Here is a 20,003-nt window from a genome sequence, read left to right as displayed (position 1 = left end):
AAATTAGCTGAATCCCGATGCAGAGTCAAAAAGAGCTGGCAGGCGTAGTGGAGGTCCAAAAAACAATTGTCTTTATTTAAGAAAACAAAACCTAACTAAAACAAACTCACACTTACTGTGACTGTGGGAAAATAACTCCTGGCATGGCATGGAAGGACATGGCAAAAAGCTCCTGGCAAGATACGAATGACATTCAACGCTTGGACAAAAGTGACTGGGAAGACAAGGACTAAATAGACATGACAACGAGACACAGGTGACACACATCAGGAGGGAGAAAGCAATCAAGAAAACTAAAGCAAAGCTACATGAAAACAGGGCACACAGGGGAAGAGACACTTTCAAAATAAAACAGGACATGACAAAAACCTTTAACATAATACATGGAAGCACAAGACAACATGGAACATGACACATGGACAGAAATCAAAAGACAAAGCATAACCAAAAACCACCAGGCATGACAAAGGGGAGGAGAAAGAAATCAAAGATAAACAAAAAAAGCTACATGAAAAAGGGACACACAGGGGAAGTGATGCTTTCAAAATAAAACAGGACATGAGAAAAACCTTGAACATAACACATGGAAATACAAGACACACATGAAACATGACACATGGACTCAAAAACCAAAAGACAGAAACCCAGGGCGTGACACATTGCCCATCTCTAATGTTATTGCGGATAGGTGTGAAGCAGGACATTTCTGTGATTTCAACAGCTGCCTTTGCCCTTCAGTAAAGATGACAGAATTATGCTCAGATCATAAAGTTACTTAATTACCATGAAGACAATTTAAAAACCTTTTGCTGGTTCCTCACCGGTACACAGTGTTGCCAACTCCTCAATAAGGAAAGTAGCTATTGGCTGTCCTAAAAGTCGCTAGAATTTCCTAAATGACATCAACACCTAATTTGCATATAATTGTAATGAATGCTGTAGGAGAGAGGAATAACATGGGAGAGAGTAGGCAATCCCTTCACAAAATGACTTCATGACTTTAATGCTTTGCCTAGACCTGTATTACATAAATCAGTTTTGTCCTGTATTGTTAAATGTTAGAATATCAAATTTAATCAAAAGATTGTTATGTGGGGTGGAATTGCTAGCTTTACTTCCAACCCTTCTTTATCCCTGCCTGGGATCGGCAAAGTGACCCAAAAGAGACACTCTAGCCGAGTTACTTTACTTTTTTTTAAGGTGTTTTTTTTTTTGTTTGTCTTTAAGTTTTTCTTTTTTTTTTGGGTTTAGTTTTCTTAAGTTTGGTTTAGGTTCTAACCTTAGGCTCCAAGACAATAGAAAAACTGGTAACTTGTCTGGCCCTAATTCAGGTTCAGGTTCCCTCCACACACACACATGCTCTAATGACTCACAGAAAGAGTAGGTCATCTTCATTTTGGTCAAGGCTTTCTATGGCACCTTCAGCACCTGAGGGAGCTGACTTAAACGAGTATGCAGCTGATGTGCCAAAAAGCTGCATAACATTATCAGGCAGCTTATGCTCATGGCAAGCCTCACCAGACAACTTCAGACCATATCAGACGTGGTGGGGGGGAATTTAAGGATCTGGAAGGATATCCATCCATCCATTTTCTATACCGTTTATCCATCAGGGTTACGAGGGGGCTGGAGCCTATCCCAGCTAACTACGGGCTAGAGCCAAGGTACACCCTGGACTGGTCGCCAGTCATTGGAAGAGAAGACGAGACAACTTTATTTGTATAGCCCATTTTTACAAGCAGTTTGTCTCAAAGGGCATAACATAACATCAGCAACATCCTCTGCCCTTCGACTCTCACATCGACTAAGGAAAAACTCCCAGAAAAACCTTTAACAGGAAAAAATGGAAGAAACCTCAGGGTGAGCAACAGAAGAGGGATCCCTCACCCAGGACAGGCAGACGTGCAATGGATGTTGTGCAGGCAGGAAAGCAGTTAACAACATTAGACAACATTACTAAAAAGACAAGTAAAACAAAACCTCAACTCATAAAAATGTAAAATTTTCATTCATCTGTTCAGTTTCACTTTTGATACTACCTCAATATTTGATTTTAACATTTCACAAGACTGAAACTATAATAATGAAATTATAATGAAATGCTGTATCATTCATGTATTTTTCATATTCTGTTGAAAACCACTATCCTATCAATTCAATTCAGTTCAATTTCGACCCACAAGGGAGAACCACCCCGCCAATAGTCGGTGCACAGAAGAATGATAGGCAGATGTCAACAGTAGACATTGGGTTGGTCATAGAGCCGGATGCAGTTCAACATGAAGATCTGGATGGAGAGATACCTGCAGATACAGAGAGAGAGAGAGAGAGAAAGGGAGGGAGAGACACAAAACTAAATAGCTATGATAGAGATTTAAAGATTAACAGTTAGTCAGACCTATTCTACCTGTGGCTATATATCAAGAAGTGAGTGTAACTATGCCAACCAACCCTACACACTTTGTTTGAGGCTAACTATATGCTTTACTAAACAGAAAGATTTTAAGTTTAGTCTTAAAAGTGGAGGTGGTGTCTGCCTATCGAACCCAGATTGGCAACTGGTTCCACAGCAGGGGTGCCTGATAGCTAAAGGCTCGTCCTCCCATTTTACTTTTATGCATTCTGGGAACTGCAAGTAAACCTGCACTTTGTGATCTGAGTTTTCTATTGGGAATATATGGGACTATTAGATCCTGCTGGTATGATGGGGCTTGTCCATTTAGGGCCTTATATGTAAGTAGGAGAATTTTAAAGTCTATTCTGAACTTTATCGGAAGCCAGTGAAGAGAAGCTAAGATGGGGGGGATATGATCCCTTTTGCTGATTCTTGTCAAAACTCTAGCTGCTGCATTCTGTATTAGCTGCAGGCTATTAATAGAGTAGTTTGGACATCCTGATAGTAATGAGTTGCAGTAGTCCAGCCTAAAACTAACAAAAGCATTGACAAGTTTTTCAGCATCACTCAGAGAGGACACTCCCAATCTTAGCAATATTACGGAGGTGAAAGAAGGCGGTCTGTTTAATATGATGAATAAATGACATGTCCTGATCGAAGATAACGCCGAGGTTCCTCACAGTTGTACTGGAGGCCAAAGTAATGCCAGAAAGATATTTTATCTAATATTCTACTTCTGAGATGTTTGGGGCCATAAACAATGACCTCAGTTTTGTCTGAGTAATAAGAAATTGGAAGTCATGCCCATGTGTACTTTGCACTACTCATTTCATATTTGCACTACTCTTTCATTTGTACAATACCGCAATATTGCTGTAAATATTGTTGCCATTCCTGCCACTGTTTATATCTTTTTCATCCTGGTTGTTTTTATATTTATATAGTGTTGTTTCATATAGTAATTCGTATTTTGTGGGTTATTGGGACCAGGGAAACTAAATTTGTTCCACCTCATGTTTCTACATGTGTGAAATGATAGTAAAGCTCCTTGAATCCTTAAGACACGCCTAGAGCCTGGCTAATGGCTCTGTTTCCTCAGCCTTTAAGGATAAGTACAGCTGGGTGTCATCAGCATAACAATGAAAGTTAATGCCATGTTTCTGAATAATATTTCCTATAGGGAGCATGTATAAGGTGAAGAGGATGGGCCTGAGCACTGAACCCTGTGGAACACTGAGATTAATCTTATCTTTATTGATCTTTATTGATTTTTTTCTCTAATGTTAGCGATTTTATTGGTGAAGAAACTCATGAAGTCTTAACAAGGCTCAACAGAGCTATGACTCTGTCAGCCTGACTACAGCATTAAAGAGAAAACATGGGTTGTTTTTGCTCTATTAATGATGAATAATAAGCTGTTCTGGCTTTATGAAGGGCCTTTTTATAATTCAATAGATAGATTATTTTTCCCCCTGGGATTCAGCTGACGTCCTCTCCATCTATCATGATACCTGCTTCAGTGTTCATATATTTGAATTATACCACAGAGCTAGCCTCCTATGATTTGTAACCTTCTTTCTCGGTAGGGCAACCTCATCTAAAACCGTGTGTAAAGTGGCTGCAGTGTGGTTGATAAAGTGTGGCCAAATGGGGAGGGAGAAGGGAGGTTGCCCGACAAGGCTACCTGGGGAATTGCACCCCTGGAAGTGGCCTGTGAATATTCTCATTCATCCAGGTCATGGTTATCTCAAGGAAATTCAATCGAATGCAACTGGACTTAGTTATTTGTCTTTGAAGACGTTTCACCTCTCATCCAAGAGGCTTCATCAGTTCATGCTCGCTTGACTAGGCTGGGACTAGTCCAACTAGCTGGTGTGGAGACCCAGGTATTTAACCTCTGTGGAGGCATTCACATGACCAGTGGTGTCATAAGCTCGTTTAGTGTTCCATTGTGACAAACGACAGTCGTTGAGACAGTCGTTGGGGATGGTAAAGTTGGTTTCGACTTCATTACTGCTCTGTTGTGTTGTAACGACAGTCGTTAGAGTCACATGGGGTCCTTTGTGAATGGCAGTTTTCCTTAGAGGCTAAGTTGTGGAATCTCCTGGGAAGAGATGAAAGGGCAGCATTGTAAATTGGAGATAGGACCTCCTCCTCTGTTGAGAGATGGTTTTTCTAATTTCACATAGATGGCTTCTTTTACTCCTCTTTCAAACCATCTATCCTCTCTGTCCAAGATGTGGACATTGTTGTCCTCAAACGAGTGAGCTTTCTCCTTCAGGTGTAGGTATACAGCAGAATCTAGGCCTGAGGAGTTGGGCCTCCTGTGCTGATACATGCGCTTGTGTAGTGGTTGTTTAGTTTCACCGATGTAGAGGTCTTTGCATTCCTCATTGCATTGGACAGCATACACCAGATTGCTTTTTTGAGTGTGTGGTGTTCTGTCTTTGGGATGTACCAGTTTCTGTCTGAGTGTGTTGCTGGGTTTGAAATACACGGGGATCCGGTGCTTGCTGAAGATCCTCCTGAGTTTTTTTCTGATACCCCAGATACATATGGGATGACTATGTTGTTTCTTTTGTTCTGTTTTTCCTCCTCAACCACCTTGGTGGTGTTCTTCCTGGAACCAGCTGCAGTTTTCACAAAGGTCCAACTGGGATAACCACACGTTTTGAGGGCATCCCTCAGGTGTTCATGTTCTACCCCTTGGGCCTGTGAGCTGGTGGGTACCTTATCAGCTCTGTGTTGCAGAGTTCTGATAACACCAAGTTTGTGTTCCAAAGGGTGGTGTGAGTCGAAAAGGAGGTATTGGTCTGTGTGTGTGGGTTTCCTGTATACCCCAATGCGGAGGCTCCTGTCCTTTTCTATATGGACGACAATATCACCGTCTTTATCCGCAAGATTCTATCCCTTGCTTATATGGACTTCCAAAAATCCACAAAGAAGGGGCTCCACTCAGACCCATTGTCAGCAGCATTAACTCGGTCACCTACCACATTGCCAAACACGTGGCGAACATCCTGGCTCCCTTGGTGGGCAACACCCCCCACCATATACAAAATTCTATTGAATTTGTGAACAAAGTCCGGAACTTAAAAATGGATCCAGATGAAACCATGGTATCCTACGACGTGACTTCTCTGTTCACTTGTATACCAACCATGGAAGCTTTGGGAACAGTAAGAGAGCGTCTTACACAGGACGACTCTCTCCAGGACAGAACAAAACTCAGACCAGAACACATATGCCAACTCCTGGATTTGTGCCTAAACACCACATATTTCCAGTTCAATGGCAAATTTTACAGACAAAAACATGGCTGTGCCATGGGTTCACCAGTATCTCCCATTGTGGCCAACTTATACATGGAGGAAGTGGAACGCAGAGCCCTGAACTCCTTTGAGGGAGCAACACCGAGCCACTGGTTCAGATATGTGGATGACACGTGGGTCAAAATCAAAACGAAAGAAGTGCAAGCCTTTACTGAACATATCAACTCAGTGGACAGGAACATCAAGTTCACCAGAGAAGATGTTAAAAATAATAGTTTGCCCTTCTTAGACTGTGACGTCCATATAGAAAAGGACAGGAGCCTCCACATTGGGGTATACAGGAAACCCACACACACAGACCAATACCTCCTTTTCGACTCACACCACCCTTTGGAACACAAACTTGGTGTTATCAGAACTCTGCAACACAGAGCTGATAAGGTACCCACCAGCTCACAGGCCCAAGGGGTAGAACATGAACACCTGAGGGATGCCCTCAAAACGTGTGGTTATCCCAGTTGGACCTTTGTGAAAACTGCAGCTGGTTCCAGGAAGAACACCACCAAGGTGGTTGAGGAGGAAAAACAGAACAAAAGAAACAACATAGTCATCCCATATGTATCTGGGGTATCAGAAAAACTCAGGAGGATCTTCAGCAAGCACCGGATCCCCGTGTATTTCAAACCCAGCAACACACTCAGACAGAAACTGGTACATCCCAAAGACAGAACACCACACACTCAAAAAAGCAATCTGGTGTATGCTGTCCAATGCAATGAGGAATGCAAAGACCTCTACATCGGTGAAACTAAACAACCACTACACAAGCGCATGTATCAGCACAGGAGGCCCAACTCCTCAGGCCTAGATTCTGCTGTATACCTACACCTGAAGGAGAAAGCTCACTCGTTTGAGGACAACAATGTCCACATCTTGGACAGAGAGGATAGATGGTTTGAAAGAGGAGTAAAAGAAGCCATCTATGTGAAATTAGAAAAACCATCTCTCAACAGAGGAGGAGGTCTGCGACACCACCTATCTCCAATTTACAATGCTGCCCTTTCATCTCTTCCCAGGAGATTCCACACCTTAGCCTCTAAGGAAAACTGCCATTCACAAAGGACCCCATGTGACTCTAACGACTGTCGTTACAACACAACAGAGCAGTAACGAAGTCGAAACCAACTTTACCATCCCCAACGACTGTCTCAACGACTGTCGTTTGTCACAATGGAACACTGGGCGACAGTGGGCGACCGCGTGCAGCGCCCGGGGAGCAGTGGGGGTTAGGTACCTTGCTCAAGGGTACCTCAGCCATGGACACCGGTACGGGGAATCGAACCAGCGATCCACCGGTTACGGGTCCGACACCCTAACCGCTGATCCACAACTGCCCCTAAGGCTGAATGCAGCAACGAAATATAAACAAAATGACAGGGACAGGGCTAGCACTGGTTTTGTGGACAGACGAAGGCAAGGGGGAAGGGGGACCAAACAAAAGAAAACCACTCCAAACCAAATCACCACATGCCATGCCAGAGTATAGGGAGTGAGAGGAGAACCACCACCGGGGACGTCTGCCGCCCCGTTCCTGCCCTGGGAAAGAAACAAACAAAATCATAATAAGGCATATGAAAGGGGGGGGGGCACTCAGGCAAATAGAATAATACAATATACACATGCACACACCCACATACTCAAACCGAATCACAAAACAAGAAGAACTAACCCCATTAACCAATTAAATCATTAATTGGAACAAAACAAACAAATATACAAACAGAAAAGAAAATAACAGAATAACACAAACTTAAAACCCACCCTCAACTAAATGAACAACCAAAGAAACAATTTGCAGTCAAATAAAATCAACATAAGGGAAAAAAAATAAACTAAGTCATAGAGCAAAATCAATCCAAACGAGAGTGGTAGTGGAGTGAGGGACCCGAAACTGCATAAAATCACGGTATCGGTTCCACAGAGACGGAGCAGAGACGGAGCGACTGCACCAGGGCTGGAGACGGTAAGTCGCTGTCTCACGGTGTCTGTCTCAGCTGGTGGAGCACGTCACTGGCTGAGCCATGCAACCTCCATGGAGCGCCAGAGGAGGAGGGAAGGCGCTAACTGTGGCCTCAAGTGCTGCAGCAGGACAGAGAGCGGGGGCACTGACTCAAGCTACAACCCAGCAAAGTTGTAGTAAAAGAGAGAACAAGAGGGAAAGCTTACCCAGGTGAAGAAAGCTCACACACACACACACTGCGCACTATGTGGGCACGTCCCACGGCGAGGGCAGAAAGAGCACACCACCAAACAATCCTCACGAGGGGATCTGCACCACACACGACACAGCAGACGCCGCTATAAAGCGAAGAGATAACCACCGCCGTCACGATCTTAATAAATACATAACTTACTCCGTCATAGCATCACCTTAACTTACCATGCGAATCACCGTTTGGTGCCGACCACCACAGTACCGGACAAAGACCCCGCCAGTGAACGCCAGACAGCAATGTGTGCGCGTTGGCGTGAGCGCGGCCAATTAACAGGTGCGCAATCAGGGTCAGGTGGGACAATTGGGAGTGGAGGTGGAGCAACACTCTACCTGCCACAAAAGCAAACAATTTCTGCAGGAGTAATATTTAAATCAGTACGCTCTGTTTTACTGGTACATGGTGCTGAAGGGAGCTGTGATGGGATTGCATCCCTAAATCTGTCTACAGTATTCTCAGAGAGGCGTCTGCTATAGTAAACCTTTTTCTTCTTTGCTGTAAGGTCTGTTGGAGTTAGCTCAAGAGTTAAAAGTGAATAGTCTGAAAGGAGAAGGTTTTGAGGGACAATTAACAGGTTCTTAGTTTCTAGGCCATAAGTCAGAACCAGATCAAGGGTGAGATTATGAGAGTGTGTTGGTTCATTTACTATCTGAAGGAAACCTATTGAATCTAAGAGTGAGTTAAAGCCTGTCTTAAGACTGTCAAAGTCAACATCCATATGAACGTTATAAACTATAATGCCTTTATCTGTACTGAGCACTAAACTAGATAAGAAGTCTGAAAACTCAGACAGGAACTCTGAATAAGCAGCAGCAGGTGGGCGATACACAACAACTAATAAAACTGGCTTTTCTGACTTCCAGTTTTGGTGAGACAGGCTGAGAGTGAGACTCTCAAATGAACTATAGACAGATTTAGGTTTGGGATTAATCTGAAGACTGGAGTGGTAGATTGAGGCCACTCCTCCTCCTTGGTCTGTGCCTCGAGGAACATGATAGTTAATATAACCAGACGGAGTTGATTCGCTTAAACTAACGTACTCTTCATCCCGTAACCAAATCTCAGTAAAACAGAATATATCGGACTGATGATCAATAATTAGATCATTGACTAGGAGGGATTTAGAGTGGAGGGATCATATATTTAATAATCCACATCTGATTGTCCTATTTTTTGGTTCTAAATAATTGCTAGTTTGCATTTTTATGAGGTTGTTTTGATTAACACTTCTTTAATTTTGTCCTAGTTGGACTAGCAAGTTGGACTAGTTGGACACTGATACTATTTCTATGGGACTGTTAAACTTTATATTTATATTTTTATTTATTGTACTTTTAATGGAGGACGGCAGTCCTACAGAACCAGCAGGGAAGTGTGTAAGACAGCGACTCTGCGTCCTGGCCTCGACACTGGGTTGTCAGGGTAAACTAACAAACTTGGCTATATTGGTAGAAATAAGAGCCGCACCACCCCAGGTGGGATGAATGCCATCTGGCTAGCCGAGGTCAGCCCTAGCTATAAAACATATCAAAAAGTGAAGTTTTAAGTCTACTCTTAAATGAAGAGATGGTGTCTGGCTCCCCGACTGAAACTGGTAGATGGTTCCATGTGAGCTTGATAACTAAACACTCTGGTTCCATTTTACTTTTGGAGACTAAAACCACAAATAACCTTGCTTTCTGGGAGTGTAAAGTTCTAGTCAGATAATAGGGTACTATGAGCTCTTTAAGACATGATGGTCCCTGACCATTAAGAGTGTTTGTTTGTACGTGAGGAGAAAAACTTTAAATCCAACTCTGGATTTTACAGGCAGCCGGTGAGAAGCCAGTATGGGAGAGATACACTGTATTGCCAAAAGTATTCGCTCACCCACCCAAATAATTACATTCAGGTGTTCCAATCATTTCCATGACACCTAGGCATGCAGACTGCTTCTACAAGCATTTGTGAAAGAATGGGCCGCTCTCAGGGGCTCAGTGAATTCCAGTATGGTACTGTGATAAGATGCCACCTGTGCAACAAGTCCAGATGTGAAATTTACCCACTAGTAAATATTCCACAGTCAACTGTCACTGGTATTATAACAAAGTGGAAGCGATTGGGAATGACAGCAACTCAGCCACGAAGTGGTAGGCCACGTAAAATTACAGTGTATGCTGAGGCACACAGTGCGCAGAGGTCGCAAACTTTCTGCAGAGTCAATCACTACAGACCTCCAACCTGTGGCCTTCAGATTAGCTCAAGAACAATGCGTAGGAAGCTTCATGGAATGGGTTTGCATGGACGAGCAGCTGCATCCAAGTGCAATGCAAAGTGTTGAATGCAGTGGTGTAAAGCACTCTAGAGCAGTGGAGACGCGTTATCTGGAGTGACAACTCATGCTTATCCATCTGGCAGTCTGATGGACAAGTCTGAGTTTGGTGGTTGCCAGCAGAACGGTACTTGTCTGACTGCATTGTGCCAAGTGTGAAGTTTGGTGGAGGGGTGATTTTGGTGTGGGGTTGTTTTTCAGGCGCTGGGCTTGGCCCCTTAGTTCCATTGAAAGGAACTTTGAATGCTTCAGCATACCAAGAGATTTTGGACAATTCCATACTCCATACCAAATTTGTTGGAACAACATGGATTAAGAATAGGATGTCACTTAAGTTCTTATGTGTGTAAAGGCAGATGAGTGAATGCTTTTGGCAATATAGTGTATGATCTCTCATATAATTTCTTGTGAGTATGCATACAGCAGCATTCTGGATTAATCTTATTGGAGCAGCCTGAAAATAGAGTTATTTTGGTTATTGGTCTGGGCTTTGGGCAGCATGGTGGTAGAGCAGTTCTCACTGTCGCCTCACAACAAGAGGGTTTGCATGTTCTCCATGTGCCTGTGTGGGTTTTCTCCAGGTACTCCAGCTTCCTCCCACATCCCTAAAAACATAATTGGCTACTCTACATTGTGCCTAGGTGTGGATGGGTAAGCATGTGTGATAGTCTGTGTGTCAGCCCTGTGATTGACTGGCAGCCAGTCCAGGGTGTACCCCTCTTCTCACCTGTTGTCAGCTGGGATAGACTCCAGCCAATAATTCATAATTACCTTTGTTAATTATAACTGATTTGCTCCTGTACTGTAATTTATGTATATTTTGTTCTCTTTCAGCTACTGTGAGTGTTTTGCCAATGGTGTGATGTGCAGCAACTGTGACTGCTCTAACTGCCACAACAATCCAGAGCATGAGTTGAAGCGTCACAACGCAATTAAGGTTTGCAATGCTTTTACAGGCGTCATAAATTTACATAAGCGTCCAGCAGTTCCCTGATTGTGCTTCACAATAAGACTCATGAAGGGACCAATAAATAGAAAGAAAATAAAACAGAAGCAAAAGCAGAAAACAGGGATATATCTGATGGGCAGTCAAAATTGTCTTATTTATAAGTTATATCTCTTTCACCCTGGACAAAAATCTCACTAACATCTGGCTTTTGTCTTCAGTGTGGTTACAATCAGCATTGTGACTACAGTAAATGAATCTGCTGTAGTCACAAGTATTTATTGGTCTGATAGACTGTTATGCAAACATGACAGGCTAATTTTTACCTGCACACTGCTATGATTGCCATTGGTGCATCTTTTTCTGTTTGTCTCTGTTCAGGCAGCACTTGAACATCATTTAGTCAATACTGAGTTTAAAGATGGGAATGAAGTAAAAGATATAAAAAAAGCATAAAGGGTGTTTTGATTTATCAGCCACCAGTCATTATTAGCTGATTTTGTCATGAATAATTTGCTTGATGATCTCTATAAAAGCCAATCAGAAGAGCCAGCCACATAAATAAAGCATACTGCACATACTGCTTTCTGCCATGCTTTAACAGTGTTGAACTGTTAAATTAAAAACTTGACTTTGACAGAATCCTTGGCACACCAAGCTACAGAAAATGTGTTTGGACCAAACTGACTATTACTTAGCAAGTGACTAACTGGAAGCACTGACCACAATGGTGTCTTCTCACGCTGTTACTATAGTTACTATCACTGACCTGCTATTTAGCACAAGACCTACGAAAAACATTAAGAATTTGAAATATCCCCATGGTCCATCTAGCAGCTATATTTGGTTGTTACATTACGTCTGTAATACAAGCAGTGACCAAATGGTGGAGTAGTGGCTTCCGAACATGAAGACGTCAGTACAAAGACTGAACAAAGATTGAGACAACTGAGACACAGAATTTTTCAGAAATTCTGTTACAAATTTCTGTATCTTGTTTATTTTTTTCTTCATTTTGTTTTTTACAGTGTACAGATTCGGTTGTTATTTGGTGTCCCTTTATACCCCCTTCATAGATAAATACTTTATTGATCCTGAGGGAAATTAAATGACTCATGACTCAAAACAAAAGTTTTTCCTTGATTTATATATAAATGCTTGTATGTGGCAGTCCACACAAATGAGAAATTGTAGGAAGCATAAAATATAGAAAAGAAAATAAAATATAACACTGAGTTTTGGCTGTGCTGCCTGGTAATTAGTGGCTATACAATGGTTTTGGCTTTACAATGTAATATGTAATGTCTGTAGTCAGTAGTCAATTCATCATTTTCCAGTCCAGAGTTAAACCTGAATCTTAAGAGAAAAGGTCATCATTGTCTTGTTTTGCCCAAGAGGGTGTCATCACACCCATATACTGTCTGGACTGTCTGGTTACCTGCAAAGGTTGCTGCTGGAAAGCAAGATTTTCATTTCATGTATATGAACGCATGTTCAGTTATCTTTTCTGAGCTAACAGACATTGTTGCCTGATGTTATGAAACATTGATAATGGGAAATACTGAATCATTTTCCAGCTATGAGATGGTACAGAATGGTTGACTGTTGTGTGAGCTGATTGCTAAGCCGTCATTAACAGCTGAAACACTATCAGTTGTTTGCTGCTGTTGTTTGAGCTGCAGTAGAAAACAAGACATGGAGAGTAGAGTTGACAGATTGTTGATCGTGTCAATTTGATGTGTCAGTCAAGATGACATGTTTCACACTATTAATTAATCTAACTCATCAGCATTGTTAGTGGAAGACAGTTGTGGGGAGACATGTTCTCTCTCAGTCTATACTTTAATCTCATGCACAATCTTTCAGGTCTCAGATAAAACTGAGAATATTTTAGTAGAAGAAAGAAACGTCTGCCTCTGTCTCCCTATTTTAAACAGTAGGCCTTGGTTGTTACACTGATCAGTCGAACCAGCTGTTCTGAGCTCTTTTCAAAATGTCCAGCTGGGGGGAGGCCGCTGCTGGCGGGAAAAGCCATTACCATGAGTGGGAGTTACATGTATAATATTGTTTGAAGAATGTTGAGATTCTCCTTCAGTCATAATCATTTCTGGTTTTGTCATGTAGTCGTGTTTAGGTCGTAATCCAGATGCCTTCAGGTCTAAGATTGCTGGTGGGAAATCAGGACAGGCCAAAGGCCGGCACAACAAAGGCTGCAACTGTAAACGCTCTGGCTGCCTTAAGAACTACTGCGAGTGCTATGAGGTTTACACACATTCTCTCTCTTTCTCACACATTCACACACAATGTGACTCAAGCTCAACAGATGTTATAGAAATCATAAAAAAAAAAAGAACCGTCAACCAAATGGGATGAGGGCCAATCCATTGTGGAGGTATCCGAGGGCACATTTAGACATACATTAGCCCCCTGGTACAGCACCGCATTGTAGTCGCTAGAGGTCTCACAATTAATGAAATGGAGATCACCTGAGTGCAGTGCATGTCTCAAGTGATTGTAATATAAAGACACCTGTGTCTGGAAGGTCCAGGCACAGTATTCCAGGTTATAATTACACCATGAAGACAACAGAACACTCCAAGCAAGTCAGAGAAAGGCATATTGAAAAGTATAAGTCAGGGGATGGATACAAAACAAATTTCCAAGTCACTGAACATCCCTTGGAGTTCAGTTAAATCCATCATTAAGAAATGGAAGGAATATGGCACGTGTAAGTCTGCCTAGAGCAAGCAGTCCTCCCAAACTGAGTGATTAAGCAAAACAAAAAAATCAAAACTTTAATCCAGTTTTCAAGATGAGTTATGCTGTTGTGTGTGCGTGCAGGCCAACATCAAATGTACCACCAGCTGTAAATGTGTTGGCTGCAGAAACTATGAGCACTCAGAAACTGGCCTCAAAGAGAAGACTGTCAATGTCAAGGACAAGTGAGTCAGTCAGATTTTACACAGTAAATCATAGTCAGCTTTACAGCTGGTATACTAATGTAACGCCTGTTCCAACAAATAAACCTACTGCCATGTCTAAGAAAATATGAATAGATTTGTTCTCAGTTCTTCATTTTATTTTTTATATCATAGATTTTTTTCATCTAACTTCACATCATATCATTCTTTCTTTATTTCTGTCTTAGTGCAGCCCTGTCATAGCATTGATCAAAGCCATGTTTTCTCTCTTTTGCTACTTTTGGCACTGCTAAACAGCAATAAGTTCTGTGTGGCCAAGTTTTACCATTACCTTACTCTGGGTGATATTTTTGTCAATGAAACCTCAGAAAAAGTAAGATAAGTTTGGGATATGGTTTTGAAGTGGTCACTGATGGATGGTGTGATGTTCACAACAGACAAATTGGCTTACATGTCATTTTAATATGTGTGTGTGTGTGTGTGTGTGTCTGTCATATGTGTGTTCAGATGGCATGTATCAGTGATAACCCCTGCTGTTGTGGAGGCTGTGTGCATCTGTCTGCTGGCCCAGGCTGAGGAGGCTGAGAGGGATGTCCAGAACCTTGCCCTCGCTGAACGCATGGTCCTGGATGAGTTTGAGCATTGTCTCAAACAGATTGTCAAGGCCATGTTCAAGAAAAATGCATAATAATAGCTGAGAATTATACTGTGGAGACATCTCTGGGTCAGAACCTCACCTGGTTAGGATCTAAGAAAAGCCCTGTGTTTTTAACTAGACTAATATGGATATTTAAATTCATACACTGGGGTTGAGAACATTTAGAGATCGTTTGATTGTTGATTTTCTTTTTAATCTGTGACTGCAAAATTGCCTTAATTTTACAACTACACCCTCATAACTTATTCTTAGAAGCTTTACAGCTAAATATGAAAGTCTAGTCAATATTGGTGTGCTCCTGAAGGGAGGGAATTTTTTTGTTTTATTGTTAAAACATCTGTTGGAGTGAGCATTCAACATTTAGAGGCAGCATGGATGAAAACATTCAGTAGTTTATACAGTAAATACTGTAAAATATTCTAATAAGTCATTGTCTTCTGTAACACATTGCTGTTGTTTAGAAATAACAATAAAATGTATTGACCAATCTGCAATGTAAATCCATCTGAAAAATGTTGAAAATTAATTTATTTATTCTTTTGTATTCAGTTTTGCTATTGTTGTTATTGTTATGTAATGACATATTGTTTATGTATTTACTTATTTACTTTGTGATTAGACTTCAGAAGAATTGAATTTCTTGGCTCAACAGATACACTTATTTATTTATTTATTTATTTATAAGGACACTACACATTTATCAACATTCTTGTAAATGTGAAAGTGTTAGCCAGCTCATTAATTTCAGCTGCAGTTCTTTTGCAACCAAAATAAAGCAATATTTATAACATCTGATGTTTCACCGGTCACCGACTTTAAATTTAATAGAGGTAGACAATCTAATTTTGAGGTGGGTCTTTTGCAGAACTGATATGGGGTGAACTGTCCCGATTGTCTGCGTCGCTGACGCATAAAAGGCTGAACCCCGATGCAGAGTCAAAAAGGAAGGCGAGGCGGAGGTCCAAAAACAATGAGTCTTTATTTTTCTAATAAAAAAAAAACTAAACAAAAGCAGGGTCGATCTTACTGTGACTTCAAAACTCTAAAGGCAAACTGTGGCAAATCTCCTGGCAAAAACGAGGCGAGGCGAGGCAGTTTCCTGGTATGATCACACAGCCACACAAAAAGTAACACTCTGACAAAGGTGACTGGGAACACGAGGATTAAATAGACAAGACAACGAGACACAGGTGACACACATTAGGAGGGAGAAAGCAATCAAGAAAACCAAAAGCAAAGCTACATGAAAACAGGGCACACGGGAAGAGACGCTTTCAAAATAAAACAGGACATGACATAACCCTTGAACATAAAACATGGAAACACATGACAGACAAACATGAAACGTGGCACATGGACTGAAATCAAAAGAAAGCATAACAAAAAACGCCAGGCATGACATGAACATGATCTGACAACAATAATAATATTCAATTATATTGTTATTTATGTAATTTTTGTGCACATTTTATTTCCCAATATAATGCCTTTGTCTAATTGATGTCCACACTCCTTGGGAGAAATCCGTCTTTGAAATACTGGATTTTTATTCTGTGTTGGCCTAAAACTAATCACCTATAACCTGCTTATAGAATATCAATGAAGGGTCAGAGCCTTACAAAATTGCTGCTGTACAGTATTCCAGGCTCTGCTGTTACTCTTTTTTCAGATAAATGTCAAATTTGTGTATTAACACCATCCCGAATCCAGTAGGTCATCGTGGAGCAGTCTCCACTATCAGTGTGCTGTCACCAATATGTAATGATGAGGCAGATAGGCTGCAGTTTTTCATGTTTGCCATCTGCCATTTGTTTATCAGACATTAATTGGGTATACTTAACAAAATAAAACTCCTTTAAGTTAACATTCAAAAGATATGTTAGCGTAACAAATAAAAAATTCAGTATGTTGGACACAAATTAGTAATGTTTAGTAAGTATAAATGATAAAACGGTAAATCAGTTTCACAACACCTCACTTATTTGCATATTCATACACTGATGGCAGAATCTCCCATGTAAGGTGCTGTCCTTCTCATCAAGAGTGATGCAGCACTTCCTATTCATAATATTTCTATCATGAGCCATTCACACACTGATGGAAGAGAAAAATCTGGGGTTCATTATCATGCCTAGGACACTTTGACATGCAGCTGGATCTGGTGATGAAACAAACAACTTCCTGATTCTACCTCCTAACTCCAAGCTATGCCCAACATGTTTTCAATATGTGCAATTGATCAAACTAGATTTCTCCCTTTGGTTAGTTTTGCTAAGCTTGCAAAGAGCATAATTGATTGAGTATAAATACGACTTGTAATTTCCCAGTAATGGGACTAATAAAGGATTATCTTATCTTAACTGCATACCACTGTACCCTTACTTATATACTTGCTCTGTCTGTGTATGAGGTGGGTCGAGTGCACTTGATATTTACTGTGAACCAATGGCTGTGATTCAAGTTTTCATTGTGTCAGGCTGTTTCAAATAAACCAGAAGCTGAGATCGCACCGTGATGAAGCAACAATTGCAGGTGACCTTTGGACCCCTCCTCTCTGTTAGTGGGACACTGTTTCCCCCCCTTTTTCGACAGTGGAGAAATATCTGACTCTATTGAAGATTTTTCCCTTTGATTTTAGTACATTTTTATTGTACTTTATTAATCCCAAGCTGGGAAATGACTTCTCTGTATGTAACCCATCACTAATTGAAATGCACGCACATGCAACATTCAGTGAAACACACAGGAGCAGTGGGCTGCCATTTCAGGTGCCTGGGGAGCATTATTAATCCACTACACCCAAATTTTTCCAGTCAGTCTGGGGTCGCTTCTCAAACCTCTAGACTATGGCTGCCCCCTATTTATATGCTATAATAAAGTGAGTTTGTAAACACTTACTCTGATGTGGCCCCTTGAGACCTGTACTGCAGTGGGTACAATACAACACCATAAGCCAATTTCCAAAATGCATCATTCCAAGTGCATGCCCCATCAGCTGATATGTTCAGTATGCGTTTCTATGTCTCGTCTCATCTTCTACCGCTTATCCAGGTCCTCTCCATGGCTACTTCCACCAGCTCATCTGGGGGGACACCAAAGCGTTTCCAGGCCAGGGAGGCCTGGGCCTCCTGTCGTGTCCCGGAGAGATCCGGGAGGCATCCTAACCAGATGCTCGAACCACCTCAACTGACTCCTCTGTATGCAGAGGAGTAGCTACTCTACTTTGAGCCCCTCCTGGATGTCCAAGTTCCTCAACCTGTCTCTAAGACTGAGCCCAGCCACCCTGTGGAGGAAGCTCATTTCAGCCACATGCATTCACAATCTTGTTCTTTTGGTCACTACCCACAGCTTGTGACCATGGGTGAAGGTTGGGACATACAGTGCATCTGGAAAGTATTCACACTGCTTCGCTTTTTCCACATTTTATTATGTTACAGTCTCATTTCAAAATGGATTAAATTTTCTACCTCAAAATTCCACACAAAATACCTCAAAATGACAAAGTGAAGGAATTGTCTGTAGACTTCTGAGACAGGATTGTGTTGAGGCACAGATCTGGGGCCAAAGAGCACAGTGGCCTACATAATCCATAAGTGGAAGAAGAACCACCAGGACTCTTCCTAGAGCTGGTCGCCCAAATAAACTGAGTGATCGGGGTAGAAGGGGATTAGTCAGGGAGGTGACCAAGAACCCAATGGTCACTCTGACAGAGCTCCAGAGTTGCTCTGTGGAGAGGAGAGAACCTTCAGAATCAGAATTCCTTTATTTATCCCTGAAGGGAAATTCTTATTCTTACAGACATTGCACTTGCAGTATTCCCGACCAAGAAAGGTGAAAAGTGAAAAGTATAAAAATAGGATAAACGAAACAGGATAAGTGATAAAGTATTTACATAAATCTAAAATCTCAAAGTACAGGTATTTACAATGTGTTCAAATTTTAAAAAAAAAATAATAAAAAATACAGGTGCGTAAAAAACAATATATACATTGTATATATAACGTGAGTGAGTTTAGCAGTTTGATGGCGACAGGCGGGAATGATTTCCTGTGTCGCTCTGTGGTGCATTGTGGCAGTAAGAGTCTTTTGCTGAACGAGCTCCTGTAGCTGGTCAGCACATTGGGGAGAGGGTGAGAGGGAAAGTCCAGTATAGTTCTTATTTTGGACAACATCCTCCTCTCAGACACCACTGTCAGAGAGTCCAGTTCCTCTCCCACAACATGGCTGGCCTTCTTAATGATTCGATTGAGTCTGTTAGTGTCCCTCACCCTCAGGCAGCTGCCCCAGCGGGCAACAGCATATGTGATGGCACTGGACACCACCGACTCATAGAACATCCTCAGCATCGTCCTGCAGATGTTGAAGAACCTCAGCCGCAGAAAGTAGAGGCGGCTCTGGCCCTTTCTGTAGACCATGTCCACGTTCTTGCACCAGTCTAGTTTGTGGTCTAAGTACACCCCCAGGTATTTGTACTCCTCCACCACCTCCACAGTGGCCCCTTTGATATTGATAGGGGTCACTGGAGCCTTAGTCCTCCTCAGGTCCACCACCACTTCCTTGGTCTTTGTCACATTGAGCTGTAGGTGGATTTTCCTGCTCCATGTGACAAAGTTGTCCACTACCACTACTACCACTTCATCTGACAGGCAGCACTTCATATACTGCGGTCTGCCCGTCAGATAGTCTGCGATCCAGGACACCAGTGGGGCACCCAAATGCATCGCTGTCAGCTTCTCGACCAACAGAGCCGGCTTGATGGTGTCAAACGCACTCGAGAAATCAAAGAACGTGATTCCCACAGTGCTTGTCAGCTTGTCCAGATGGGTGTAGACTCTGTTCAGCAGGTAGATGATGGCATCGTCCACTCCAAGGCGGGGCTGGTAGGCGAACTGAAGGGGATCCTGAAGTGGTTGGACCATGGGCCGGAGCTGTTCCAGGACGAGTCTTTCCAGGGTCTTCATGATGTGTGACGTCAGAGCCACAGGCCTGTAGTCCTTGGGGTCGCTGGGACGCGGCGTCTTCGGGACAGGAACAAGGCATGACGTCTTCCACACCATGGGGACCCTCTGAAGATTCAGACTCAGGTTGAAGACATGATGAAGTACTCCGCTTAGCTGGGGGGCACAGGCTTTCAGGACCCTGGGGCTCGCACCATCTGGGCCTGCAGCTCTGCCTGCACGGAGTCTCTGCAGCTGTCTTCTCACCTGCTCAGCTGTAAAGGTCATCG

At 42.2% G+C, this 20,003-nt stretch overlaps 1 protein-coding gene across 5 annotated transcripts in view; it reads left to right on the top strand.

The window, feature by feature from the left end:
- tesmin (testis expressed metallothionein like protein) overlaps positions 1-15,571 on the top strand; it is a 41,630-nt gene extending 26,059 nt beyond the window's left edge. For all 5 annotated transcript variants that reach the window (XM_046394478.1, XM_046394477.1, XM_046394476.1 and 2 more), the window contains 4 exons: positions 11,086-11,188; positions 13,322-13,459; positions 14,039-14,139; positions 14,626-15,571. In XM_046394478.1, coding sequence (XP_046250434.1) covers positions 11,086-11,188; positions 13,322-13,459; positions 14,039-14,139; positions 14,626-14,806 — 523 coding nt within the window. In that variant the 3' untranslated portion in view covers positions 14,807-15,571. The remainder of the gene's footprint in view (positions 1-11,085; positions 11,189-13,321; positions 13,460-14,038; positions 14,140-14,625) is intronic.
- The last annotated feature ends 4,432 nt before the right edge of the window (positions 15,572-20,003 follow it).

The sequence above is a fragment of the Scatophagus argus genome, chromosome 7 (genome assembly GCF_020382885.2).
Source record: "Scatophagus argus isolate fScaArg1 chromosome 7, fScaArg1.pri, whole genome shotgun sequence".
In the NCBI taxonomy this organism is placed as follows: domain Eukaryota; kingdom Metazoa; phylum Chordata; class Actinopteri; family Scatophagidae; genus Scatophagus; species Scatophagus argus.
Note: the sequence above shows the minus strand (reverse complement) of the source record. Positions and strands in the feature narration are given on the sequence as shown.